General features: G+C 36.5%; 4 protein-coding genes across 6 annotated transcripts; all 4 read left to right on the plus strand.

Annotated features, from left to right (window-relative positions):
- Positions 1-2,603: 2,603 nt before the first annotated feature.
- Positions 2,604-5,640, plus strand: LOC147295836 (Tetratricopeptide repeat (TPR)-like superfamily protein). The gene has a single exon (XM_086234368.1). It carries the CDS (start codon positions 2,883-2,885, stop codon positions 5,412-5,414), a length of 2,532 nt encoding a protein of 843 aa, XP_086090494.1. The 5' UTR covers positions 2,604-2,882; the 3' UTR covers positions 5,415-5,640.
- Positions 5,641-13,133: 7,493 nt separating this feature from the next.
- Positions 13,134-19,109, plus strand: ZTL (Galactose oxidase/kelch repeat superfamily protein). Of its 2 annotated transcripts, XR_015120164.1 has the most exons (3): positions 13,134-13,678; positions 16,791-18,715; positions 18,900-19,109. XR_015120164.1 is itself a non-coding variant. In XM_086230318.1 (2 exons), exons 1-2 carry the CDS (start codon positions 13,425-13,427, stop codon positions 18,400-18,402), a joined length of 1,866 nt encoding a protein of 621 aa, XP_086086444.1. In that variant the 5' UTR covers positions 13,134-13,424; the 3' UTR covers positions 18,403-19,109. The 2 variants fall into 2 exon arrangements, 1 of the variants encoding a protein (XP_086086444.1); XM_086230318.1 differs by having other exon boundaries at positions 16,791-19,109.
- Positions 19,110-20,136: 1,027 nt separating this feature from the next.
- Positions 20,137-23,470, plus strand: LOC147295838 (hydroxyproline-rich glycoprotein family protein). The gene is made up of 4 exons (XM_086233464.1): positions 20,137-20,637; positions 21,119-21,216; positions 23,024-23,093; positions 23,177-23,470. Exons 1-3 carry the CDS (start codon positions 20,343-20,345, stop codon positions 23,075-23,077), a joined length of 447 nt encoding a protein of 148 aa, XP_086089590.1. The 5' UTR covers positions 20,137-20,342; the 3' UTR covers positions 23,078-23,093; positions 23,177-23,470.
- Positions 23,471-25,631: 2,161 nt separating this feature from the next.
- LOC147295839 (rust resistance kinase Lr10-like) lies at positions 25,632-27,016 on the plus strand. 2 transcript variants are annotated; one of them, XM_086234221.1, is made up of 2 exons: positions 25,632-25,684; positions 25,816-27,016. In XM_086234221.1, the coding sequence occupies exons 1-2, from the start codon at positions 25,632-25,634 to the stop codon at positions 27,014-27,016; spliced, it is 1,254 nt and encodes a 417-aa protein (XP_086090347.1). The 2 variants fall into 2 exon arrangements, with proteins under 2 accessions (XP_086090347.1, XP_086090348.1); XM_086234222.1 differs by having other exon boundaries at positions 25,647-25,689; positions 25,824-27,016.
- The last annotated feature ends 579 nt before the right edge of the window (positions 27,017-27,595 follow it).

A 27,595-nucleotide genomic window follows, 5' to 3' on the forward strand; every position in this document is an offset into this window, starting at 1 on the left:
GCCCCTTCGCCCAGCCCCGTCGCACCCCCCAGCCCCAACCCCCGTCGCACATCCCAGCCCTCCCCTCCTCCCCAGCCCATCCCCAGCCCACCCCCACCCACTCCCCCTCTCTCTGCCGACCCACCCCTCCCCCCACCCCACTCCCGTCGCACCCCCTCCCCCAGCCCCAACCGCCGTCGCACACCCCTGCCCCTCCGCCCAGCCCCGTCGCACCTCCCAGCCCCAACCCCCGTCGCACATCCCAGCCCCAGCCCCTCCCTTCCCCTCCCCGCCCTGCACCCCTTATCCAAAAAAAATTTTATTTTATTTTTTAAAAATTTTTAAAATTTGTTTATTAAAAAAAAATTTTTTTTATTTTAAAATTTTTTTTATTCAAAAAAAATTATTATTTTTTAAATTTAAGGAAAAAATGAAAATACCCCTGCTATTTTGACAGAAAAATTAACGGAGGTACTATTTTGACACAAAATGAAAGTTGAGGTACTTTTTTGCAAGATTTCAAAGTTGGGGTACTAAATTGATACAAAATGAAAGTTGAGGTACTTTTTTGTAAGGTTTCAAAGTTGGGGTACTAAATTGAAACAACATATAAAGTTGAGATACTAAATTGTAATTTGCTCAAAAATCTCTAGCAAAAAAACAAAAACTAATAAAAGATATTGCAAGTTCCTGATTACACATTTACACACCTACTTCATTGTTTTTTTCTTTAAAGAAAAAAAATATATATATATATAATTTATCCCACAAATTACTGTAGGTTCATATTTTATGTGCAAACTAATTTTTTACAATTAACCCCCTACATTATCTTTCGTAAGATAAAATTTTCCACCCATCAGAAAAAAATTGTTTTGTCCATCAACTTTGTACACATGGCGTCACGATAGCACTACATAGCACTTCCCACATGCCGTCCATAGTTTAGCGGCAGTCGCCTTGGACTAATTGCTCACGGAGTCACGGGTATACCGTATACGGCCCCATTTGGGTTTCTTTCGATAATATATATGTACTATGTTCATTAACCTTTTGAACTCATTGAACGATGAATATTAATTAGATCAATTCATGCAATGCATTTCCTTGCACTCATTGAACGATGAAACTCAAATTATGAATGAATTACACCATACAGTTATTAAACTAGACAATATGTACTTTTTGGATTTCATATTGACTTTCATAAATCATTATATATGCATATCATATTCATACTCTCACATGTTGAAAGTATATGCAAGGCTCGTGCTACATATCACAAAGTATTAATTATGATCAAAGAGGTTTAACACTCAAACCATGTCATAGATTGCATATCAATATCCTTTAAAAAAAAAAAAAATGGCTGCAAAATGGCAGCAAATAAGTTCACCCATATCGTTAATTACCTGCCAAAATGGCCTTAATAAATATCATAAAGTAACAAAGTTCATCCAGTTCAATCATTCACTTATTTTTCCAAGTATAAACAAAACTTATGACATTCACTCACTACATCGACGTTGTCGGTTCCATATGTAGAGACTTGCCTAGGTACGTTGTCACCTTTTTTTCTTAACTCAGTTAATCACCCCTTCATGTGTACGAATTTTTGTTTAACACAATTGAGGTTTTTATACTACGTACGTACTTAGGTTCAATTTTAGGATGGAGGATTTGCCAAAAAAAAAAAAGTTTCAGGAAGTTGAGTAAAGGAAGATGGTGGTTAGGCCGGAGTTAATTAGGCATGAAAGACGAAATTATATAGATATATCAGGCTTCTTCTATTGAGGTATACCTCAACTTATTTATGTTGAGGTATACCCTATTAAGACCCACACAAGTCATTTTGCGTCCGAAATGTTCATTTTTTACATCTCCATTGATAGATCATCCTTGCAAACAATTAGCCAAATTGGAAATCATTTTTCTATCTAACTTTGATCAAATAAATGAACGAACCAAATATTTTTGATGAAACCGTCCATTTGTTTTATCAAAGTTAGATAGGCAAATAATTTTTGATTTGACTAATTTTTTGTAAAGATGATCTATTAATAAAGATGATACTTGCAAACGGTTTGGATCGACACAAAACAATTTGTATGGACCCTAATAAGGTCATACCTTAACATAAATAAGTTGAGATATACCTCAATAAAAAAAACCTATATATTTTTTTTTTATTTAAAAAAAGGGGGATTGAACTTGGATGTCTACAGTCATTTCAACCGGGCTACTCATAAACTGCAACTATTTGACATATATTAAAAAGATAACATAATGATGCAAACTTGCAAAGTAAAGTATATATGTTCTTACTGAAATGGGGTTGGCTGAGGATAAATGCTCTCCCTTACACACCCGGGTTTCAACTCTCCCTCTCTCATGTAATAGGAAAAAAAAAAAAATATATATATATATATATATATGTGTGTTCTTAACTGGGACTGTGGGACATGAGACAAAGTTCATATACTATTGTCAAAAAAAAAAAAAAAAAAAAACCCTTTTATTTTTATTTTTTATTACGGGTTAAAATATTTCAGCATTCACTCTTGCGAGAGTTCAACAGAAACAGACTGAAAAAAGCTCGGTTCTTTAAAACCCAATCTCCTGCCCAATACCATCTTCAATAGAGACCAGTCATCTCCCTCAATCCCACTCTCTCTCTCTCTTTTAGAAGATCAATCTTTCAATCCAATACCATCTTCAATAAAGACCAATCGTCTCTGTCTATCAGTCTATGTCTCTCTCTCATCTTAGTCACAGTCCCAAAACCCACAGAGAAATGCTTTCCCCATCTTCTATCCAAATCCAATCTTCTTTGCTTCTTTTCTCACCCCTCTAGCTTCAGCACATCCATTCCAACAAAGTCCACAACCCCAATTCTCTCTACAATGGAGGGTACTCTCTTTCCAACTAGGCCAGTGTATCCCATTCCAACAAGCAGACCAAAACAACCAAGCCCTCCTGTGAAATTCAATTCCACAACTTTGCCACCCCCTCCTCCTCAGCCCCCATCTCCTCCCTCATTCCCTATAGACTCTCTCCTTCAGCACCTTCTAAGTCTCTCTTCACCTCCCAACACTCCTCACAGGCTCAGACCTTTAAACCCACCTCAGCAAACCAATGCCAATTTCCCTTCTCTTCAAATTTCAGTGGATTCAACCCCAAAACAGCACAAACTAAAGAAATCCACTTCAGTTTTAGTCCCAAATTTTGAGGACAATAAAGGAGAGGTGAAACCAGAAGATAGGCTTCTTGACTTTTTGACAATAAAGGGTAAGTTGATGTTCAATTCCATTGTAGAGCAGCCTTTGCATAGTTTGAATGATGTGTTTGATTCTGCTAAGTTTGAGTTGCTTGAAGTTGATTTGATTAGTCTATTGAAAGCATTAGACCTTTCTGGCAATTGGGAAAGAGCCCTTTTGTTGTTCGAATGGATTCAGTTGAACTTAAGCTCTCAAAATTTGAAATTAGATAATCAGATGATTGAACTAATGGTTAGAATTCTTGGTAGAGAGTCACAGCATACCATTGCATCAAAGTTGTTTGAAGCAATTCCTATAGAGGAATATTCTCTAGATGTCCGAGCTTATACCACTATCATTCATGCGCATTCTCGTACTGGCAAGTACGAATGTGCAATTGACTTGTTTGATAAAATGGTGGAGATTGGTCTCTCACCAACTTTGGTCACTTACAATGTCATTCTTGATGTTTATGGGAAGATGGGTCGATCTTGGAATAAAATTTTAGGCCTCTTGGATGAGATGAAGAGCAAAGGATTTGAATTTGATGAGTTTACTTGTAGTACAGTGATATCTGCTTGTGGAAGAGAGGGTTTGTTGAATGAGGCAAAAGAGTTCTTTGCTGGATTGAAGTCACAAGGCTATGTACCAGGAACCGTTACCTATAATTCTTTGTTGCAGGTTTTCGGAAAGGCAGGGGTATTTACAGAGGCCTTGGGCATATTAAAAGAAATGGAGGATAACAATTGCCCACCCGACGCTGTTACTTACAATGAGCTTGTGGCAGCTTATGTGAGGGCAGGATTCACTGAGGAAGGTGCATCTGTCATAGAAACAATGACCCAAAAAGGAGTAATGCCAAATGCTGTTACATACACTACTGTGATCAATGCATATGGTAAAGCTGGAAAGGAGGAAGAGGCTGTAAGGTTGTTCAGCCAAATGAAGGAGACAGGTTGTGTTCCTAATGTTTGTACATACAATGCTGTCCTTGGAATGCTTGGAAAGAAGTCACGGCCAGAGGAGATGATAAAAATACTTTGTGATATGAAGTCAAGTGGATGCGCTCCTAACCGTATTACATGGAACACAATGCTTGCCATGTGTGCTGATAAGGGTAAGCACAAATATGTGAATTTGGTGTTTCGTGAAATGAAGAATTGTGGTTTTGAGCCTGACAGAGACACATTCAATACCTTGATCAGTGCATATGGACGGTGTGGATCAGAAATAGACGCTGCACAGATGCACGATGAGATGATAAAGGCAGGATTTACTCCATGTGTTACAACTTACAATGCACTTCTAAATGCTCTGGCTCAGCGAGGGGACTGGAAAGCAGCAGAATCTGTTATTCTAGATATGAGAAGTAAGGGTTTCAAGCCTAATGAAACCTCATATTCATTGATGATCCACTGTCACGCAAAGGGAAGGAATGTGAGGGGGATAGAGAGAATTGAGAAAGAAATATATGATGGTCATATTTTTCCTAGTTGGATTCTTTTGAGAAGTCTTGTTCTTGCAAACTTTAAGTGCAGATCACTGAGAGGTATGGAGAGGGCATTCCAGCAATTGCAGATCAATGGATATAAGCCTGACTTGGTTCTATTCAATTCTATGCTTTCAATTTTTGCTAGAAACAATATGTATGATCGGGCCAATGACATGCTGCACATGATTCGTGAATGTGGCCTTCAGCCAGATCTTGTAACCTACAATAGCTTGATGGACATGTACGCCAGAAAGGGCGAGTGTTGGAAAGCAGAAGAAATTCTCTTGGGCCTACAAAAGTCTGGTGGGAAACCAGACCTTGTCTCTTATAACACTGTCATCAAAGGATTTTGCAGGCAAGGGCACATGCAGGAGGCTATAAGAATTCTCTCTGAGATGACAGCTAGAGGGATTCGGCCGTGCATTTTTACCTACAATACTTTTGTCACAGGCTTTGCGGGGCAGGCAATGTTCTCAGAAATAGATGAAGTGATTAGCTATATGATTCAGAACAATTGCAGACCCAATGAGCTAACCTACAAGATTGCGGTGGATGGTTATTGTAAGGCAAGAAAATATAAAGAAGCTATGGACTTTCTGTCAAAGATTAAGGAGATTGATAGTTCTTTTGATGATCAATATGTGCAAAGACTTGCTTCCCGCGTTAGGGACATTATGGAATCATGACTTCACTGTTTATCATTATTGGTTTCGTTTTGCCTATTGTTGGGATATTCTGGTCAATGATGACAAAGCTTGTTAACTAATTTTCCAGCTTCTGTGTAATTTTCTTTGGATAAGTCAGGTACCCAAATCATATGATATCTTGACATAGAAGATACATCATGGGTGTATGTTTGTAGTTGTTGTATCAGCCTCTGAAATCAATCCTATCAAGAACTTTTCTGTCCAATTGTTTAGCCTTAATGGCGGTACAAATTAAGAGCTCAAGAAACAGCATGAGTGGATGTAATGGGTTTGAAAATGAATGTAATTGTGAAAGAATGTAATATCAGCCAGTGGCTATCTTATAGAGACATCGTTACTTTTTTGTTGGGCGGCTTTATAGCTGTTTAGAGAGCTTTATCTGTAAACTACTTTTGCATACGTAATAAGAATAAAGCTGCCTTCTTTGTTTTGTGTATAATTTCTATTTCTCTTATTTCTCTTTTCCCTGATCTTTTGAGTTTTACTCTGATGATCTGATCAAGCAGTTATATAACTTATATCAACTGAAGTGGTGAATCTGTCTTCCTATTATATGTGGCTGCTTCCACTGTTTCCCCAATCTGCTTCCTAGTATAATGGTTTCTTTCTTCTTTATCTGGTGGTCAGCATGAACAGCTTGGTTTCGTCGGTTGTAATTTTGTTTTTGATACTTGTTAGCATTTTTCTTAAAAAAAAAAACAGAAAAAAGAATTTCTGATTTCTTTTTATGGATTTTTGGTTCTACTAATGTTTCTGACCATTTGTTCATTTATAGAAAAAGGGGATTGTTTTGAATATAAAATTAAAGTCCATAAAGTACACTACTAATACTTTTATTTTCTTAACATTTTTATTTTGATAATGATGGTATATAAAATTGAAATAGAAATAAAAAATATCTTCATTTTGAAATTATCTTGTATTTTAGTGGAATAATATATTCTATAAATAATAAATATAAAAAAGAAGAGGTTATAAAAAATAGAGAATTATAGCAATGGTTTCGAACTTTACCTTAAGAACATCTCCAACAGACTAAGCAAAATTTTTTGGCTGCTCAGTTAGTTGTGCCACGTTAGATAAATCATCTTTGACAGTCTTTGCAAATAAACTCGTCAAAATAAGAATTCAAAGTCAGCTCGTCAGTTTTAATGAGTAAATTTGATTCTTCAAATCTTAAACTATTAAAATATTAATTTGGCTCTTCAAATCTTAATTTTGTCTAAACAAGAAAAAAATAAAAAATTAATGAAATTGAAGAGTTTGTTAGAGTTCACAATTTTAAAGTAAGAAATTTGGCTCTTCAAGTTGTCACATATGCTAGCAAAGTAAGATTTGAAAGACCAAATTTGAGGAGTTCGTTAGAGATGCTCTAAGTATCACTTTGGTTTACGAATTTGTTTTTAAAATTCTATAGGCTATGAATTTTCACTCGCGTATCACTTAAATTCATTTTGTCAATTTCATCTATTTTGTTTGTTAATTTTAGTCACATGTATCATATTGGAGAATAAAAAGAAGATGAATTGTTATTTTTACCCCTCAAATGAGGTCACGTGCTTTATATGTGATTAAAATTAACAGAAAAAATAGACAAAATCGACGGAATGAAATTAAGTCATACACATATCAAATTTTGTAGAATTAACTTTAATATCTAAAAATGTGTTTTTCGAGCCAAAACATAAGCAAAACTTGGTAGAGTGATAAATCTTCAGTAAAGTGACCTACAAAAGAAGGTCAACAGGGATACTAAAGTTGCTTTCACTACACTCTGGCTCGATAGCATGTCTTTAAAAATTTGGCTTAATTATCGATTTACCACCCAAAATTGTAACTCATTCCCATTTTACCACCTGAAAGTTTTTTTTGTCTCAGATTACCACCTGTAACTTACATCCGTGTCCCATTTTACCTTATTCCGTCAACAATTCCGTTAATGCTGACTTGGCGCGCTGGATGTGCGCCACGTGTCACATCTTTTTTGTATTTTTTGATTTTTTTGATTTTTCTATTTTTATAAACTTTGAAAATTAATTAAAAATAGCTCCAAACTTAGAAAGATACACGAAAAATTCCTACCGACTTGTCTTAACTAGTACTAATTTACTATGGGGTCAAAATGCCAATTTTCCCTCTAAAAATTTCCAAAAAATTTGGAAAGTTCAAATTTATTTATATAAAATTAAAATACTCTAGACTCTTTGAAAATTCATAGAATAATCTCCCGAACTCCAAAAAATATGAGGTCTGCACCGTTAGTCTTATAAAAACTAACATTACCTTTCTCGTGAACACTTGCTACCCAAAAGACCTCTCGGTCTTAGAGAAAAATAAAATTCCCTATAAAATAAATTCTAGAAAAATTCTAAAATTTCTGTAAAGTCTCGAAATAATTCTCTAAAACAAGCTTTTGGTAATTTTTCAAAATATTTTTGAGAATTTGTCCAAGAGTTTACGAAAATTCTAGAATTTATTTAATAGAGGAAAATTTATTTTAATTTTTTAGAAATAAATTTGGACTTTCTAATTTTTTTGAAAATTTTTAGAGGGCAAATTGGTAATTTAACCTTATAGAAAATTAGTGCTAGTCAAGACGAGTATGTAGGAATTTTTCATGTATTTTTCTGAGTTCGGAACTATTTTTAATGAATTTTCAAAGTTTATAAAAATAAAAAAATAAAAAAATGCGAAAAAATAAAAAAAAAAGATGTGACACGTGGCGCACATCTAGCGCGCCACGTTAGCATTAACGACCAGATCGTCAGCATTAACGGAATTGTTGACGGAAAAAGGTAAAATGGGACATGGATGTAAGTTACAGGTGGTAATCTGGGACAAAAAAAACTTTCAGGTGGTAAAGTGGGAATGAGTTACAATTTTTGGTGGTAAATCGATAATTAAGCCTAAAAATTTAACCATGAGGGCATGAGGTAACCCAAAAATATATTTTTTTTCTCCAAAACCTGGTTCCCTTCTTTATTTTTATTTTTTTATTTCTTCTTCTCATTTCTCTCCATCCCCTTGCTTCTCTCTCTCTCTCACAGCACTTCCATCCCCAGTCCAGCTCTACGGCGCCGACCACCTGCAACCAGTCAACCAACCTCTCCCTCTCCTCTCTCTCCCGGTTCCACCCTCTCCCGCAGCCTCTCTCTCCCCTGCATTTCTCACTCTCCCCTACCTTTCTCCGAGTATTTAAGGAGAATTAATGTAGAATTTTGAATGGAGTTCTACACATAAGTATAATTTATATTTGAAGAGTATGGACTTGAACTGTAATTGACAAATATATGATTATGATATGGAATTTTAATTAACTGTCTTGGACTTTTTCTGGGTATTTTTTATTTCATCTCATATTGTTGTATTTGAAGAGATTCCAACTTGCCTTTCACAATTAGGGTGCTACCAATTACCAAATGCCCTATGTCTGTGTCCTTTGTAGGGGTGGGCACGGTGCGGTCCGGCCCAGTTCTCCCCCCACACCGGCACTGCACTGTAGAAGACAATACGGTGCGGTGCGGTGCCGGTGTGAGAGAATTGTTGCAGCAGAACTGGACCAAACCAAACTGTAACAGTTCCGGTCCGGTCCAGTGCACTGTTTATGTTTTGGGCCTTACTGTTTTAGGTCTTTTAGTCTGAGCCCAATTAAAAACTTGGACCAAAAAATAACTACTGTACGTCTGTACCATTGGGAAAACATTTATAAGGAGAGGGAAGTTAAAGTTAGCTTAACCATACAACTGTACCATCCTGTCATGTTCTCACTTCTCATTTCAGAACAAATTGACATGCACTCATAAGCTTTTCACTGGACCAGAGTTCAAGAAACGACAGAAAATTAAAATCCAAGAGAAAACAGAGCCACAAGCTAGCAAATCAAATTGGCTTCTTGAGAGCCACAAAAGTAAAATTAGTTGGGAGGGATCAGAATACACAACAATTCACATGAAACACTAACCATGGAATGCAAACATCATAAAATAGATAAGAGAAAAAAAGGTAACTAGAAACTAGACCATGAATAGCAGCTAAGGGCCTGCCAGACATATTATGGTCTACAGTCAAACATACCCTGTAATTTGACACAGCACAACACAATAAAACACAAATTTGCTATACAGATATGTAAAGAGGATTCACAATATGGATCAAAACAACCCATTAATCAATAATCACAAAATTTCATATCCCCCAGCCAGCAAACACCATAAATCACCCATTGTCTTCAAATAACCCCTGCTAGCAGCCATCAAATACACCATAAAACCCCTGTCAGCAGCCATCAAATACACCAGAATACCCCTGCCAGCAGCTATCAAACACTATAAATTAATAACTAGGCAACTAAACAAATTAACTATAAACCCTAATTTAAAATTGAAATTGCAAGGAAGAACCACAAAATTGCACATAAATTATAGAATAACCCTAATGTAAACCCTAACCCGAAATCAAACCCCAAATTAACTATAAACCCTAATTTAAAATCAAAATTGCAAGGAAGAACCACAAATTTGCACAAAAATTATAGAATAACCCTAATGTAAACCCTAACCCGAAATCAAACCCCACATTAAGTCATTAACTATAAACCCTAATTTAAAATCGAAATTGCAAGGAAGAACAAAAAAATTGCACAAAAATTACAGAATAACCTTAATATAAACCCAAACCCGAAATCAAACCCCAAATTGCAAAGAGATGACAAGATGAGAGAGTGAGAGATGAGAGACAGAGATGATAGACTAACAGAGATAGACGCGAGATGAGAGATGAGAGTGAGAGATATGGTTACCTGAGACGACGCCGACGAAATGTACGGGAACGGCTTTTGATTCGCTGCGACGACGCCGACGAGATCAGAGATCAGACTTGAGTGGTTGAGTCACCTGACTGCGATTCGCGAGTAAGAGTGAGAGATGAGAGACAGAGATGACTAGATGAAAGATGCGAGATGAGAGATGAGAGTGAGAGAGATGGCTACCTGAGATGAGTGTGAGAGCTGAGAGTGAGAGACAGAGCAGAGATCGACTTCGCTGCGTGAGAGAGTCAGAGAGGCAGAGACTGAGATGAGAGTGAGATTGGCTGCGTGAGACATAAATCAATTGGGGCTTTAGGGTTGGGGACCGGGGTAATCCGTAATTGGGTAGGGTAATTGCCTAAATGGCCAAATGGGTAAATTGGTAATTGACTAATCTAATTAGTAATTAGGGTTTGACTTTTTGAGGGTTTCAAATTTTCAATTGGGGTTTCAACTTTCAATTGGGGTTTCATTTAATTTTGGTGTTTTAACTGGAGTTTAGAGTATAGGGTATTTAGGGTATATGATATAGTCTTATAATAAACTTATAAACATATATATACAAAAATTATAAGTTATGATATACTATAATATTATAAACTATATACTATATGGGTACTATCAAATATATAATTAGTGTTTCAATTAGGGTTTAAATTGGTAATTTGTAATTGACTAATCTAATTGGGGTTTGAGGGTTTCAATTGGGGTTTAGAGTATAGGGTATTTAGAGTATAGTCTTGTAGTAAACATATACATAAAAAAATTATAAGTTAGGATATATTATAGTATTATAAATTATATACTATATAGTACTATCAAATATATAATTAGTGTTTCAAATGGGGTTTAAATTGGTAATTTGTAATTGACTAATCTAATTGGGGTTTGAGGGTTTAAATTGGGGTTTAAATTGGTAATTTGTAATTAACTAATCTAATTGGGATTTGAGGGTTTCAATTGGGGTTTAGAGTATAGGGGCCATAGGCCATTTAGGGTATAGGGTATAGTCTTATAGTAAACAATAATATATATAAAAAAATTATAAGCTAGGATATACTATAGTATTATAAACTATATACTATATAGTACTATATATATAATATACTATATAGGCCATATAGGGATATATAAAATATATTTTAGGGTCTAAAATATAGCTAGGTTAATATTAATCTTATTATCTAAAATATATATAAATGTGTGTAAAAAAGTGTATAAAAATGTACTAAAAAAGTGTATAAAAATATAAATATGTATAAATATATATATGTTTATACATATACGGTCCGGTCCGGTCCGGCCCGGCTTCAAGGAAAGCAACACCGGAACCGGAACCGTATAGGACCGGTCCGGTCCAATTCGGTCCAATCTTTGACCGGTTTTGGTCAACACGGTTTTTACGGTTTTTTAACCCCCGGTTTGATTCGGTGTATCCGGTTTGCGGTTTAAATGCCCACCCCTAGTCCTTTGCACATACATGGTAGAAGAGCACTACAAGAGCAGTCTCTAGACAAACACTTAGTTGACTCCCAGATCTTCTAATTAGTACAGTCAAAATGGTATGTGTATGCCATCTGCTATCTAAAGTTTTGTTGCCTAACCAGAAAGTCAGCTTCTAGCCTTCTACAAGTATCAAAAAAGGCCAACTTTTAACAATTCCGTCCAGCGGTTATGATATCTGGCTTTCACCCAACCTAGGAGACCCAACCGCGAGGGAGAGAAAGTAGGGGGTAGAGAGAGGAGAGGGAGAGGTTGGTTGACTGGTTGGAGGTGGTCTGCACCGGTGAGCTGGGCTGGGGATGGAGATGCCGAGAGAGAGAGAGAGAAGCACGGGAAGAAAAAAAAGGAGAAAGGAGAAGAAGAAAAACAAAGAGAAAGGAGGGGAACTGGGTTTTGGAGAAAAAAAAAAAAAGAAAATTTTTTTTTTTTGGGTTAAGTGTTAAAATTTTAAATATATAGCAATATTTTAGATGTGAGTGAACATATCCTATCTTAATCCAAACGAATAGAGGGAATATCCACCTCAGTGGCCTTCACATTGCAAAGAGAGAGTCTCCCTCATAAATTAAATAAGCCCGCATGGATTAAGCACCTTTCTCAGTCAGTCACACCAAAATTTCTGACTCAACAGTTCAATGTATAATAGTACAACTTTTTTCAAAAATTTGTCAAAACTGTTAGAGTAAGTTTAGATAAGCCATTTGACACATGATAATTTGCAAATAATTGCACTTATTCCCTCAAAACCATCAAATCAAAGGAATACCGATTGTTGCTGATAAAACTGGAACAATAACGGAGTTGGATTCTTTTCAAATTTTTTTTTTGTTGATTTATGCTCGTTGTCCAAGCCGATCATTAAATTTTTATATTATCTTTCTAATATAAATTTTAAATACTAAATTCTAATTCTTATAAACTTTTAAACTCGTGTTTTAATAGAAAAAATCACACATAAAATTACGTAGGATATGTTTTATTTGAAATTATAGAATACGACTTAGTTAAAAAAAAAAATGATCATAATTGCTGTAAAAAATAGGACGCCTCTCAAAACAAAAATAAAACTAAAATTTATGATGAAACTTTAGAGAAACAAATTATTTTATATCATAACCCACATAGTTGAAAGTAGTAACATGTAATTCCCACAAAAAAACAAAAGTTGTAACATATAGTAGGTTGGGTTCTAACAAGTAACAACTTCTATCACAACCCAACAACCCAATATCCGCACCCACCCACCACTTCATAAAACCCGACCCGAATTCCAGATATTTTGTCCCAACAAATCCTAGGCGGTCCCCCGAGGAATACTTTTCCTGGGCGTGCAATCCCATCGTTACTAAAATGGAGCTGACCCAATGACCGTGCATTCGGCACTAGTAGCGAACTTGCCAAACGCTGCCAGAGAGAGAGAGAGAGAGCAACATTTTCTTTGTTTGTTTGGAATTGTTTAATTTTCTGGGTCGCACAATTCGATCCAAGTGAATTAAAATCGAGCCGACCAACCGTTAGGCTTTAGCTAACTTGCGAAACACTGCCTACCACTCGTTTCCTTCTCAACCTCACCCTCTCTCACACATTCGCTGTGTTCGTGATCTTTTGCGTTTTTGCTGAGAATAGTTTCTGGTTTGATTCATGGGTTGAAAGAGTAATTGTTCGGGTGGATTGAGCAAATAATGGAGTGGGATAGCAATTCGGATCTGAGCGCTGAAGAAGAGGAAGAGGAGAGCTTGTCGTTCAACGATGATGATGATATTGGGGGCCCAGGCCCAGGCCCACTTCCTTTTCCGGTCGAGAATTTGCTCCAAACTGCGCCGTGTGGGTTCGTTGTCACCGACTTTATCGACCCTGACCATCCTATTATCTACGTCAACACCGTCTTCGAAATGATCACCGGCTACCGAGCCGAGGAGGTCCTCGGTCGAAATTGGTCAGTTTCTCTATCTGGGTTTTTGGTTTTAGGGTTTCAATTGGGGATTTTGGGTTTCAATTTTTTTTTTGTTTTAGCTGGTTTAGCTGGATTTTCATTTTCAATTTTTGGAAATGCTTAATTTGGTTGCTGAAAATTGTAGGGCAATATGTTTTTCTTTGTTTGAGTAGCTGCGTAATGGGTATTTCGGATTGGGTAGTTTTGATGTAGGTTATGATAGTTGTGGTTGGCATTGGGAAGCTCATGTGTTTGTGAGTGCAAGGTTATACAAGCATGCTAGTAACCAATTTGAGTCTGTCTAGGGATTTGTTTGGGTTTTCAAATTGGATGCAAAGTAAGCAAATTGGAGTTGCAAATAATTAGTTTGGATTGTATATGGGCAGATAGGTAGCCGTGGGGTTATGAGACTAGAGATACGGCATGTTGTGTTTAGTGGTTACTAGCTGTAGGAGCAAATACAAAGATTTCATGTTGTAGTTATTAAAGAAAATTATAAATTTCAGGTTATAATGTGATGCAAGGTTTTTGTTCTGTATTTGGGTGTTGCCGTGTTGGGCTTGTCATCCTGTTCTGTTTCCGTCGAAGGTTAAACCTTTGATAGAAGAAAGGAAAGAACTGTATAAGGAACAAGAACTTTATAGAAGATAGGAAAGAAGTACAAAATGAGATGGACAAGCAGTCCATCTAGATACACCGATTAGAAAACACAATGCAAAAGAAACAAAACAAGCCACACTCAATAAAAAACTCCACTCCAGTCAAGATGAATCACACTACAGGGAACATCTTTAGAGTGCTTAGACAAAAGACGCCCACTAGGAGGCCATAAATCTAATTCTCTTGCAAATAGAATTGTTGAATTTGATAGTTACTACAATAATTCTTGCGAGCTATTAGTCCTAATAGGTTCCTTGACACAATTGCATCTTAGGTTATCTTTTTTTGATGTATTTGGCTATGTGTGAAAATTATTGAATTTCCCCGATTCTCACTACAAAAAGTATTGAATTTGATAGCTTTTATTTGGGCTTGAGAGATATTAGTCCTTGTAATTTTATTGACACAAATTACATCTTAGGTGTGTTTTCCAGCGTATTTCCTGTTAGTTATAATTTTTTTGATGTAAAGGGTTCATGAGTGCCATGTTTTTTTGCTGAAGTAGTATCAACATATGTGTAATTATCTCTGAATCCTTTTTAATATAGTATGGACACCTTTTATATAATTTAACACCTTCAAGATGCCTTTAATTAAAGGTGTATTGTATAGTTTTTCTAGTAAATTAATTTGCCGTACTGTCATTTAATAACACAATAAAGGTGGGCAAACTTTAGTTTATAATTTTTTCTCTCTGAAAATGAATTTTTTCCATATTAGGAAGAGGTTTATCCTTGAAAATCTTGTGGAATTAGACTGATTTTGCATGCCTCTTTTCTATATTTGGTCAGATCTTGGTTAGATTAATGGAATACCAAGCTGCCTTTTTTTTGGTTTTGGGTTGAGGTGTCAGGCTGACTAGTTTATAATTGCATAAGTTCTTTAATTATTAGATATAAAAAAATAAGTGCACACTCATGGTTCTTTCATAGTCATTTGTGTAATAATATAGGTTTGACTGCACTCAGTGAAATGTTACTATCTGGGAATGGGATGGAATTTCTTTTTGCTTAGCTTTATTCTTTGGTTCCATTGTTCTGGCTCCTAATTGATTAGGGTTGTGCTTTTGTTTGGTAATGAGTTGTTTGTTTTTCGGTTGAGAAAATGGGGATCAATTTCTTGGTTGGTTTGTTCCTTGGTTGAGGTCAATGTGCCGTGGTTATTATGGATTCATTCAGCTAGGCTTGACTTTCATCATTTAGTAAAGAAAACTGACATGTTGTGGCACTGTAAAATGTTGATAAGATTTTTATTTTTTTATTTTTTTTTATTATTGGAAACAAAATTTTATTTCAACCAAGCACCATACAATCTCTGTGGACCGTCTCTTGAAACATGTATTATCCTATGCTTTTCCTACCTTCTATGGCAATCTCTTTGGACCTTCAGAAACTATGAAGTAATTGACCACTTTCAAATAGCATAAAGCTGAAATATTCACCACTGTGTAGAGAACCTCCAAATCATGATTTGTGCGTGTGCAAGTTTGTGTACCTGTTGGTGTGTGTGGCTTAACTAAATTTTTCTTGAAGCATTTTATTAGGAGCAAAAGCTTGAAAAATGATTTGATCTGGTCCGTGAATGTTTAATTATCACTTTTTAAGTGTGACTAAAATATTTGGATGGTCATTGAGCTAGACTAGTATTACTTAGCATTTAAAATCTATCTAAACAACTGTGTAGTTCAATATCCTATAAGGTCACCTTTACTAACATGGAATGAGAAAGAAAAGGAATTGGAGTGGGGAGGAGTCATTCCCATTAAGTTGTTTACTAATTATTCCCACTCATGTGTTTACCATAGTCATGAATCAGAATCCAATCTAATTTAATTACTAAAAAACCCTGTAAAAAATAGATGAGCATACCTCCTGTAGAGAGAGATGAAGATAATTTTTCAAATATATATATCTAATTTGACAAATCAAGAAGCTTTGAAAATTTAACAGGTCTTTTATGCTATCATCAGTATAATACACCAAAAGCCCAAGTGATTATTAAGAGGAAAAAAAAAAAAAAAATTCCCCCCCATGGCATGGTAGTTGAAGAGAAAATTCATCAATTAGAATACGTTTACTAACATGGAATGAGAGTCATTCCCATTCCATTCAAATCCTATGGTTACTTACATTTGGGAATCAAAAAGTAAGTGGGGCCCACTCCAAAATTTGTAATTACCCCATTTAGAGCTATCACACCCCTTGGGGGAAAGTTGGTATTAACTCCCATTCCGTGTGGAGTCATTGCTTTATACCAAAATTGCCCTCAAATTTTTTTAATAACCCCAAAATACCCATAAGAAAATAAATCCTACAGGAGGTATACTCATCTATTTTTAATTCTATTATCTTTATCTCTCTCTCTCAGGGTTTAGTGTATAATATTAGCTTCAGAAATAATGCATCTCTCCCTCTATTTTTCTGTTTTGTTTTGATGTTGTGTATTTTTGTTACAGCCGTTTTTTGCAATATAGAGGGCCATTTGCAAAAAGGAGGCATCCACTGGTGGATTCTACAGTAATTTCAGAAATTAAAAGATGCCTAGAGGAGGGCATTGAATTCCAAGGCGAGTTATTAAACTTTAGGAAAGATGGATCTCCCATGATAAATAGATTGCGCCTGACGCCTATATATGGGGATGAGGATATGATAACTCATGTCATTGGAATCCAGTTCTTCACAGAGGCAGATGTTGATCTAGGTCCAGTGCCTGGTACTTCAATCAAGGAGTCTGCAAAATCTTCTGATCGGTTTCGTTCTTGTCTTTCCTCTTTCCGTCTTGGTGTTCCCATGGGGGAGCGAAATATTTGTCGTGGGGTCTGTGGGATATTGCAATTGAGTGATGAGGTTCTTTCTCTCAAGATACTATCAAAGTTGACACCTAGAGACATTGGATCTGTTGGGTCAGTCTGTAGGCGGCTGTATGATATTACAAAGAATGAGGACCTTTGGAGAATGGTCTGCCAAAATGCATGGGGTAGTGAAACAACTCTTGTTTTAGAGGCTGTGCCCGGTGCAAAGAGACTAGGGTGGGGTAGGCTGGCACGAGAGCTGACTACTCTTGAAGCAGCTACATGGAGAAAGGTCACTGTTGGAGGTGCTATCGAACCCTCACGCTGTAACTTTAGTGCTTGTGCAGTTGGCAATCGTGTTGTCCTTTTTGGTGGTGAAGGGGTTAATATGCAACCGATGAATGACACCTTCGTATTGGATCTAAATTCCAGTAATCCAGAGTGGCAGCATGTCCAAGTGAGCTCTCCTCCTCCTGGTCGTTGGGGTCATACACTTTCTTGTGTGAATGGATCCAATTTGGTGGTATTTGGAGGCTGTGGAAGGCAAGGCTTGCTAAATGATGTTTTTGTACTGGATTTGGATGCAAAGTCTCCAACTTGGCGTGAAATATCTGGGTTGGCTCCTCCGCTTCCAAGATCATGGCACAGTTCCTGTACTCTTGATGGCACCAAGTTGATAGTTTCAGGTGGTTGTGCAGATTCTGGAGTACTCCTTAGTGACACTTTTTTGCTTGATCTCTCAATGGAGAAACCTATCTGGAGGGAGATACCAGTAGCATGGAAGCCCCCTTCCAGATTGGGTCACACACTGTCCGTATATGGTGGTAGGAAGATTTTGATGTTTGGGGGCCTAGCCAAGAGTGGTCCACTTCGCTTCCGTTCCAGTGATGTGTTCACAATGGATTTGAGTGAGGATGAACCGTGTTGGAGGTGTGTTACGGGAAGTGGAATGCCTGGTGCTGGCAATCCAGGGGGTATAGCTCCTCCTCCTAGACTTGATCATGTAGCTGTGAGCCTCCCAGGTGGTAGAATCCTGATCTTTGGTGGGTCTGTTGCTGGTCTTCACTCTGCCTCACAACTTTATCTCCTGGATCCAACAGATGAGAAACCTACATGGAGGATATTAAATGTACCTGGGCGGCCCCCAAGGTTCGCCTGGGGACATAGTACTTGTGTTGTTGGGGGGACAAGGGCGATTGTTCTTGGTGGTCAAACTGGAGAGGAGTGGATGTTAAGTGAGATCCATGAGCTTTCGCTGGCAAGCTCTGTAATCTGATTAAGAGTGTATATGGTAACACCACGCTGTAACCAAGGGTCACAGAAGCCTTCAACTGCAAGATTTGAGATCATTATGAGGAATCAGTTAGCAGAGATTGCTGTTTCAGTCGGTAATAGCTCTTGAAAAATGTTATTTTAGTCAGGACTTGTTTTGGGTGTTACTGGTTGTGCACATAACTAATGTGGAATTGTTCTGGCTCGGGATGAACTTTCAGTTATTTTCAAGAGTGACTTGAAACCACGTTTGTTTTATGTGAGGTTTGTGTGAGACTGCCCTTCAGTACGGACAATGAATAATTCTTCCTTGTCAGGTTAGTAGTATATATAATGGACAGGTAGGTTTACATATGTAGACTTAGTTTCTTATTATGCCTATGTGTTATTTGAACCAAACGAGAAAGAGATGCATGTTTATAGTGACGTTTGCTAGTCCTCTATATATGTAATGAATCTTTGTTTCAGCTCTCCTTCACTCATCTAAAGTATGTTATCCAGCTTAATAGATATACAAGCAAAGATTGTGAGGCAGATTTCTGAAGAAGCCAGCACCCCAACTCTGCAGAACATGGTGGTGCCACTTTTGGGTCCAGATCACCTTTTTCTGACTGAAATGGTTTTATTGAGATTTGACAATTTCAGCCTTGAAGGATGTGGCTTCTTTTGTTTGCTGCCCTGATCTTTGCTCTCAGTTTCACAGTTTCTTCTTTACACAGGCAGATAAATTTGTTACGGTTATGTAAATTTTACTGTAGTTCTGTTCCCCATTGTATCCACTTGCTCAGTTTGTGACATGGAGTCTTTGCTAATTGCTGCAATGGTAATGATTGATTGGAATAAGTTTTGCATATGTTTTTGGCTTGGAGTGGGCATGAATCATGATTTCTCACTTGTGTGAGTTACAAGTGACAATAGACTGGGATGCGGTGATTTGGACATGGATGCTACAAATTTTTAAATTTTAAAAGTTGAACCTACAAAAACGACAATGTGTAGTTTTATTGTTGGTTTGTCATGCTACGCTAAGACGCTGATTGATGTGAGGACGAAAGTTTTTCTCCTCTAGTAGGGGCTAGATTGAGATTGAGTATAGGGCTGATTTTCAACCAAGAATTTCATGTCCATTTAAGCCTTGATTAGGAAAACTAATGTTTCACAACCGTAAACCATTTCCATCATAGTTGTTATCAAATGTCAGCAACTTAGGGTACCGTTAGCACCATTGCACTCCCCACCACCCCAACTACTTCATATGAGCATGAAACAAAATTGAAAATAGATTTAGAATCTCAAAAATGCTCTTAAGATACTCCAAGGTCATTCTAATAAAAAAGAAATCCAATTTGAGTTTCTCAATGGAGAATATGATCAATGAAAATGGAAGAAAATAAACTCCTTTGATGGTTTGGACTTTGGACCGAAAATGATAATGAACAAAAAAGGGAAAATAATAAATAATAAAAAAATAAAAATAAAATAACCCAATACAAGTTGGAACAAACTATATGGGCGAAAAATGTCTTTTGACATATATACTATAGCTGATTAAGGGCAAATAAAATGTCTTTTGACATATATATTATAGCTGATTAAGGGCAAATAAGATGTTTCCCAAACAAGGGGGAAATAACATATCTGCCACTGCCAGAGAATCAGAAGACAGAAGTTCCATAATCCATTCCTGTGCTAGCAAGTAGCAAACCAAATTATTATCAAAATAAAAAATAAAAAGAAAATTCCCCAATCTAGAAGTAGTCGCAAAGACAAAGATCTGACCAGTTGGGTTGCGTGAAGTAGACAGTACTTGTTCTTGTATCCACCAAGTACCAACTCACTCACACAAGATCACTCATCACTTCACTCTAAGCTACTCCTCACTCAAAACCCACAAAGATCCCACAATATTTTCTCTCATTTTTCGCCGAACCAAACAGAACCCAGATGGCCATCAACAGGGACTCCACTCCCCCTCCGATGATCGGCAAGATTGGTCCTTACACTGTCTTCATGACTCCACCCTCCACACCAAAACCATCTGAACCGGTCCTTGATTCCCCTAAGAAGGTGGTCCCGCCTCCTCCCGTTCAGCTTCCTCCGGTTCAGACGACTCCGGTTCAGACGCCTCGGGTTCAGACGCCGCCTCAGCAATTTGTTAAGCCCGTTGCCGGTTCGGATTCTGCGGCCAATGGCTTTGTTTTGGGGTTTTTCAAGAATGCCGTCACCAAAGTGCAGAATGGTAATGCATGCTTTTGTTACTATCTTTTTTCTTGTGCTCTGTTTGGTGGTTGGGAAAGTAGAGGAAAATGAAGCAAAATTGGGACTTTAGCGAAGAACAAATGAAAAAGCAAAACAACCTAGATGAATTTTTACTCTGAATAATAGATTAAATGAATGTAAATGATGCTGTTTGTTAGGGAAACTAGAAATCCACTACATTTGATGTTTTAATTCATTTAATTTTATTTTTTCATGCTTGTTGAATAGTAAGCAGAGCTCTATATGTGATTTTATAACCCACGTTTGGTTTATGGGAAAATAGATAATAGATTTTATTATGTTATGGTTTGCAGAAACTGAAAGACGAATTCAGCATGAACACTTGTGTTATAGTTTCTCCAGTCCTGTATCATGTGAAATCTGAGTTGTAGTTTTAGTGCTACTTTCATTGATATTTTCTAGGTTAATGATGTTAGGTCATCTCATCGGTTATTTTGCAGCACATTCAAGTTTGGATGATCATTTGGCACGCTGGTTTGGATTGAATCAGTCAAAATATCAGTGGGCACTAGATGATTATTATGAGAGCAAGGGATTGGTAAGCATTTGATTGCTTGCATTCCTAGAACTTAGTTACTTTTCGACGTGCTCTTATGTTGTAATGTTTAGTGGCTTTAGTTGATTTTGTTGTTAAATTTAGCTCTGGATACATTGTAGCGTGCATATGTTCATCTATTCTGATATAAGCAATTGAGTTAAATTGTTGTATTTCCTTTGTTTCATACACCCTCATACAATTGATGCATATGTATTTATATTAACACTTCTTATCTTATGAGATTCTGTTTCGCATATATCAATGTCTTCCTAAGACCTATTCATTACATCAAAAACATCTTTGGATCTCCGGGCTATTTAATTAATTCTTTGGTAAAAGAAGGGGGTTATTTTCAAATTCTTTCTGTTGTTCGTTTACAAAATTAATTTGTAACAGGTGCTTAACACAAAGAGAACCAGAATCTTGGTCTCTTAAAAGCAAAGAAAGGATATTAAATTAGGTTAAACACTTGTTCCTCTTTCCATGTCAAATGCTTCTCTAGTAGAATGACCAAGAGTATTCACTGTAAGAATAACGAGTTTAAGTATCCATTAAGACGATTTGTAATATAATACGGAATATCAAAGATGCATTGTATGGAGTATTAGGTCCTCAGAGTTGGATGCCATAAGGTAAAATTGACACCTAATCCTAAGATAGTTTACAAGAACAGCCTTATTTTTTAATTTACTTTTTGTAAAATGTAAATAGGGATAAATTCAAAATAACACGTTTGAAATGTAATTAATGCATTTTAGTTGTGTATCATGTGTCTAATGAGTGCAAAACTTGTGTTGAATGCGCCATTCTGTCATGACCTTAAGGTTTTGATTTGGCTTGTATAGAGCTTCTTGATTTTCTGATGTCACGGTTGTGACTTTGTTAGAGAAGTACCTTCTTTTGCAGCCCAAGACTATGTTTTATAGGCTGGTGCCTTGTTTCTTATTTTTCTTTCTTTCTCAATTTCTTCCTATTCCTTTCTTTGTCATGCCATGTTACTTTGCGATAGGGAATATTGTGTTATTTGAATCTGATGGATTAAAATCCCCTGTGGTCTTTCCAAATGGAGTTTCAGCTTTGTTCTTTGGTTTTTTATTTCATTTTATCTCCTTTGTCTTTTCTTTTTTTAAGCGAATCCATCAAAATATTTGGTTCAACAGTGGATAAGGATCCACTGTTTTCAGATACTAGGCCGGAGAAAAATAAAAATTACTCTGGATTTTTTATTCTGGAAAGTGAGAGGAAATTTCCACTTAAGTCCAAATTTTGAAGCAAAATATTCAGCCGATAATTGGTTCATGGGCTACCAAGAAATTTAATATAAACTGCTATTTTGATCTGGGGACTGAATAGACTTATCACAGCTGCATGAAATTTGATTTTATAATTTGGTTTGCCTGGTTGGACCAGGTAGGCCTGTCAGTTTTAATATTGCCATCTGATTTGTCTGTTCTGTAAAGGGTGTATTATAATTACTATTTTTATTTCTAATCATGATACTGTCATTGATGTCATCCTAATTTTGTTTTGGGCCTCTTTTTTTCTTTTTCTTGAAATTTTTAAATTTAGACGTCTCTCATAAACGTCAGCAAAAGTATATGGACTTCTCGCATTTACTAAATTTAGGCTCCCCTGTTAGAGTTGGGCAAATTATGATCATCATCTTCGTCATCTCTGTCACCATTTCTCAACTTATTATCTCAACATTCAGCTTACTTGATCATTGTTTCTGTTATTTGTAACCATTGACTCGATCCTTGTTGTTGTTATTAGTTACTGATGACTTGATCCTTTTTCTTGATTGCAGGAAAAGGGCGATGCAAATGCAAAAGAGATATCTAGCAAAATGCAGAGTGTGTAACATGCTTGGTGGACAGGTAACATGATGTTTAAATTCCACTTTATGCTATACTGGAATCGTTCTTCAGCTTTTCAACTGGGAAATTATGTTGGTTTGCAGAATTACTTGCAAGAGAGAGCTCGTGCAGACTTCTTTTGAGTATACTATATCTATATACTTATGTATGGAGTAGCAGAAATGCATCTGAATATGTGTAGAGTCCAGCCAACATCTCGGATTCTGGTTAATCCAATTCTGTGCCTACTGCAACAGCTGAGTTTGATTGTCTAACAGTTCATAGCCATGTAATCTCATATAAATCTGTAGTTTTCAGCCAAACTTTTGTTCTTGTACTATAAGCTGCCAGCTTATTTATTTCGATTTATGGGTTCTGTACCTTGGGATTGTTGATATATTTGTATGCTCCGTAAAAGCCGTAATTTGCAACTTACCATTGTGGAAGATGCTTTTTTGTTTTGGTATGTATTCCTGTTGTCCCTCATCACTGCAAAATCTAGTCGGAGAAGCTCTCAGCAGCTCTAAATCAGAGATCTAGCTTTTGGTCAACTCAAAATGGAGGATTATGCTTGATCTTTTGAGTGGGGAGAGCTGGGTGTTGTATTCTAAGCATTTGGAACCCAATATAGCTGTCCTAGACAGTATAGTTGCATGATAAGAATGGGAATAAAAAATGGATGCATTATTTAGTGCATGATAGAATGTTCAAGGTCAAATTAATTCCAAAGAAATTAATAGAATTGATTTGATTTGCAAGCTTGTAAGATTAAATTTATCCAATACATAGAGCTTACATACTACAATAGGTTTTTTAAGGGTTTATTGTCCATTTTGTGTGAAAGGAACCCTCAAGACTCCAGGTTAATAATAATGACAGCTACCACATCAAGGTCCCAGTTGAGATAGGAAAAGTGATCAGATCTCCTTCTCACTTCTCAGAAACCAAGACTGTAGTCAACAAGTTATATCAAATTTAGATTGAAAGGAGGTTTCTTAAACGGATTTGGATTCTCTGCAGTTCTTGGAGGGTTCGTGGTCCCTTCACCAAGAAACCATTTATGACATGGGTTCTCTCCCATTTGCCATAGCCATTATTAACAGTTAGTGAGCTTTCCTAACCCCAACCCACATCATCCTTTGCAGTTTGCAACTAAAAGACCACCACTCAAACAGAGCAAGTTTTCAGCTGCAGTCTGAGCAAGTTGGTAGTAATTAATAATATAGTAGCTTTCCTACGTCTTTTCCTGTCATGAGACCATGTCGTTTGCAATGTCTCCATATGTAGCCGTTCCTGTCACTTGTATTTTGTGACTATGTCCATAGACCTTGTTTCCTTAAACATTTTGATATATTACAATAGAATGAAAAGCGTTCAACAATGTCGCAAATGTGCAAGAGTAGCAGAATTTAGATTACCCAAGACAAAATATTTTCAATAAGAGGAAGAACATTGCATATGAATTTCATTACAGGGCTATAAGGGAAGAACATTGTGGTAAGTCCATTCTTTGACTACTGAAACTATTCTAATGTCATCCTTTCATTATCCCATGAATAATGTTGAAGCCGTGTGGGGTTTCCATGACAATTCTGAGATAACAAGGACGGCAATGAAACATATAAGTTAGAGCATTACAACAATATTAAAGCTCCAAATAGATTCTTAGCTGGAACCTTGCTTTGTTTTATCCTATTTGGACTACATATGAAGAAGCAAACAGTGATAAGTCCCAGGATATAATTATTATAAGAAAACAAAAACAGATTAGACCAGGGAAATTATATCGTATGAATTCATAAATGTTTAATATATATATATATATAGATATACAGGCTCCTTCTATTGAGGTATACATTCGCTTATAATATATATATTTAGAGGTAGTTGTCATGACTAAATTTTATATATATATATATATACAGACTTTTTCTATTGAGGTATACTTTAACTTATTTATGTTGAGGTATACCCTATTGGGGCCCACACGGTATAATTTAGTCATGACAGCTACCTCCATATATATATATTATAAGCGAATGTATACCTCAATAGAAGGAGCCTGTGTATACATATATATATATATATTAAACATTTATGAATTCATACGGGATAATTTCCCTGGTCTAATCCGTTTTTGTTTTCTTATAATAATTATATCCTGGGACTTATCACTGTTTGCTTCTTCATATGTAGTCCAAATAGGATAAAACAAAGCAAGGTTCCAGCTAAGAATCTATTTGGAGCATTAATATTGTTGTAATGCTTTAACTTATATGTTTCATTGCCGTCCTTGTTATCTCAGAATTGTCATGGAAACCCCACACGGCTTCAACATTATTCATGGGATAATGAAAGGATGGCATTAGAATAGTTTCAGTAGTCAAAGAATGGACTTTCCACAATGTTCTTCCCTTATAGCCCTGTAATGAAATTCATATGCAATGTTCTTCCTCTTAATGAAAATATTTTGTCTTGGGTAATCTAAATTCTGCTACTCTTGCACATTTGCGACATTGTTGAACGCTTTTCATTCTATTGTAATCTGTCTCCCGATTAATGTCGAGTGCAGCGTCAAGTAGTACTGGAGAGACAGCTGCCATTGTTTTTGGCTTGTGTAAGATTTCTCTCTCTCCCTTTTCCTTTTATTTTCTGCCTTGGTTTGTTAATTACTTGTTTCTTTTTTTTTTCCAGAAAAAGCAATAATAGTGAAATGCTAATGGTTTTTCATTGATTTCTGACATTTTGCAGTGCTCCTTGTGAAGATCGTTATCATTGTTGTAGTATGCAAGAAAAGAAGTCAGAAGGGCAGCCCTGCTAATCCAGACTTTCTGACACTCACAATGGACAAGTTTCTAAATGATATGGAAAGAGAGAAGCCAATCAGGTTCACATCTCAGCAACTTCGGATTGCAACTGATAACTTCACCAACTTGTTGGGTTCAGGAGGTTTTGGTGCAGTTTATAAAGGGATATTTAGTAATGGAACTCTTGTAGCAGTGAAAGTTCTAAATGGGAGCTCAAACAAGAGAATTGAGGAACAATTTATGGCAGAAGTTAGTACAATTGGAAGAATTCATCATTTCAATCTGGTCCGTCTTCACGGATTTTGCTTTGAGAGACACCTCAGAGCACTTGTTTATGAGTACATGGCAAATGGCTCCCTTGACAAGTTCTTATTCCGCGGAAAAAATAACTTACAATTTGAAAAGCTTCATGAAATCGCGGTTGGGACAGCCAGAGGGATCGCTTACTTGCATGAAGAATGCCAACAACGAATAGTCCATTATGATATAAAGCCTGAAAATATTCTTTTGGATGCAAATTTAATTCCCAAAGTAGCTGATTTCGGATTGGCCAAGCTCTCTAACAGGGACAATACTCATATAACCATGACAGGTGGGAGGGGGACTCCTGGTTATGCTGCACCCGAACTTTGGCTGCGGTTTCCTGTAACCCACAAATGTGATGTCTACAGCTTTGGAATGCTATTGTTTGAGATCATAGGTAGGAGAAGGAACCTTGACATCAATCTTCTAGACAGCCAAGACTGGTTCCCAAGGTGGGTATGGAAGAAGTTTGAACGTGGAGATCTAGGAGAGCTAATGGTGGTTTGTGGGATAGAGGAGAAAGATAAAGAGAGGGCAGAGAGAATGGTAAAGACAGCTCTCTGGTGTGTTCAGTATAGGCCTGAATTGAGGCCTTTGATGAGTATTGTGGTGAAAATGTTGGAAGGATCACTTGAGATTCCTAGACCTTCAATTAACCCATTTCAGCACTTGATGCCAGGCACTCCATACCTTAACGAACCTGTCTATGCACATTCAGATGCAACATATGACACTAGCGCTATTGGTTCGGATTCCTCTCAAACTGTAACTGGATATGCTGTGCATGCTACTCCTATAATGAGGAAATATGAGATTGAAATTGCATCTACCTAGGTTGGTTGAACTGTGAAGTACATCCCTCATTCTCTTTCTCTTGCAAAATGTCATATATTTTTAATTATAAAAAGTTTGCCAACTTTTTGATTGTACAACACCTCAAAATATGGTAATCATCACTGAATCCCTTGTCCTGGACCCCTAGATCCATGAGAATAAATGTATAGCAAAGCAGTGCCTGTACACCATCTCATTTTTCACATCAAACTTCTCTTTCATAAGTTCCATAGCATTTTAAATTAAAGTTCTAACTTTTTGAAATGCTACTGATAAAGAAAATTGGAATTTTTATAGAACTGATGGTTTAGATTTAGGATTTCTTGAAACGCCGCAATTTAAACCATCAATTCTGTGGTTAGCAACTGGTTACTGAAAGTCTGTAATGGCTCTATTTACAGCAGGTATGTGATTATAAATATATGTAAGATATGGCTCAATTCAATATTCATGTGATGACCAGTATTTGTTTGTTTCTCATATGATACAGCTTCTTTATTCTTGTCATATAGAATCGTTTCTGATTAAGTTTAAGGAAAGAAAAAAAAAACTTCTTTGGCTTGTATATTGTGTAATGCT

Source organism: Dryas octopetala, chromosome 2 (genome assembly GCF_963921425.1).
Source record: "Dryas octopetala chromosome 2, drDryOcto1.1, whole genome shotgun sequence".
Taxonomy (NCBI): Eukaryota; Viridiplantae; Streptophyta; class Magnoliopsida; order Rosales; family Rosaceae; genus Dryas; species Dryas octopetala.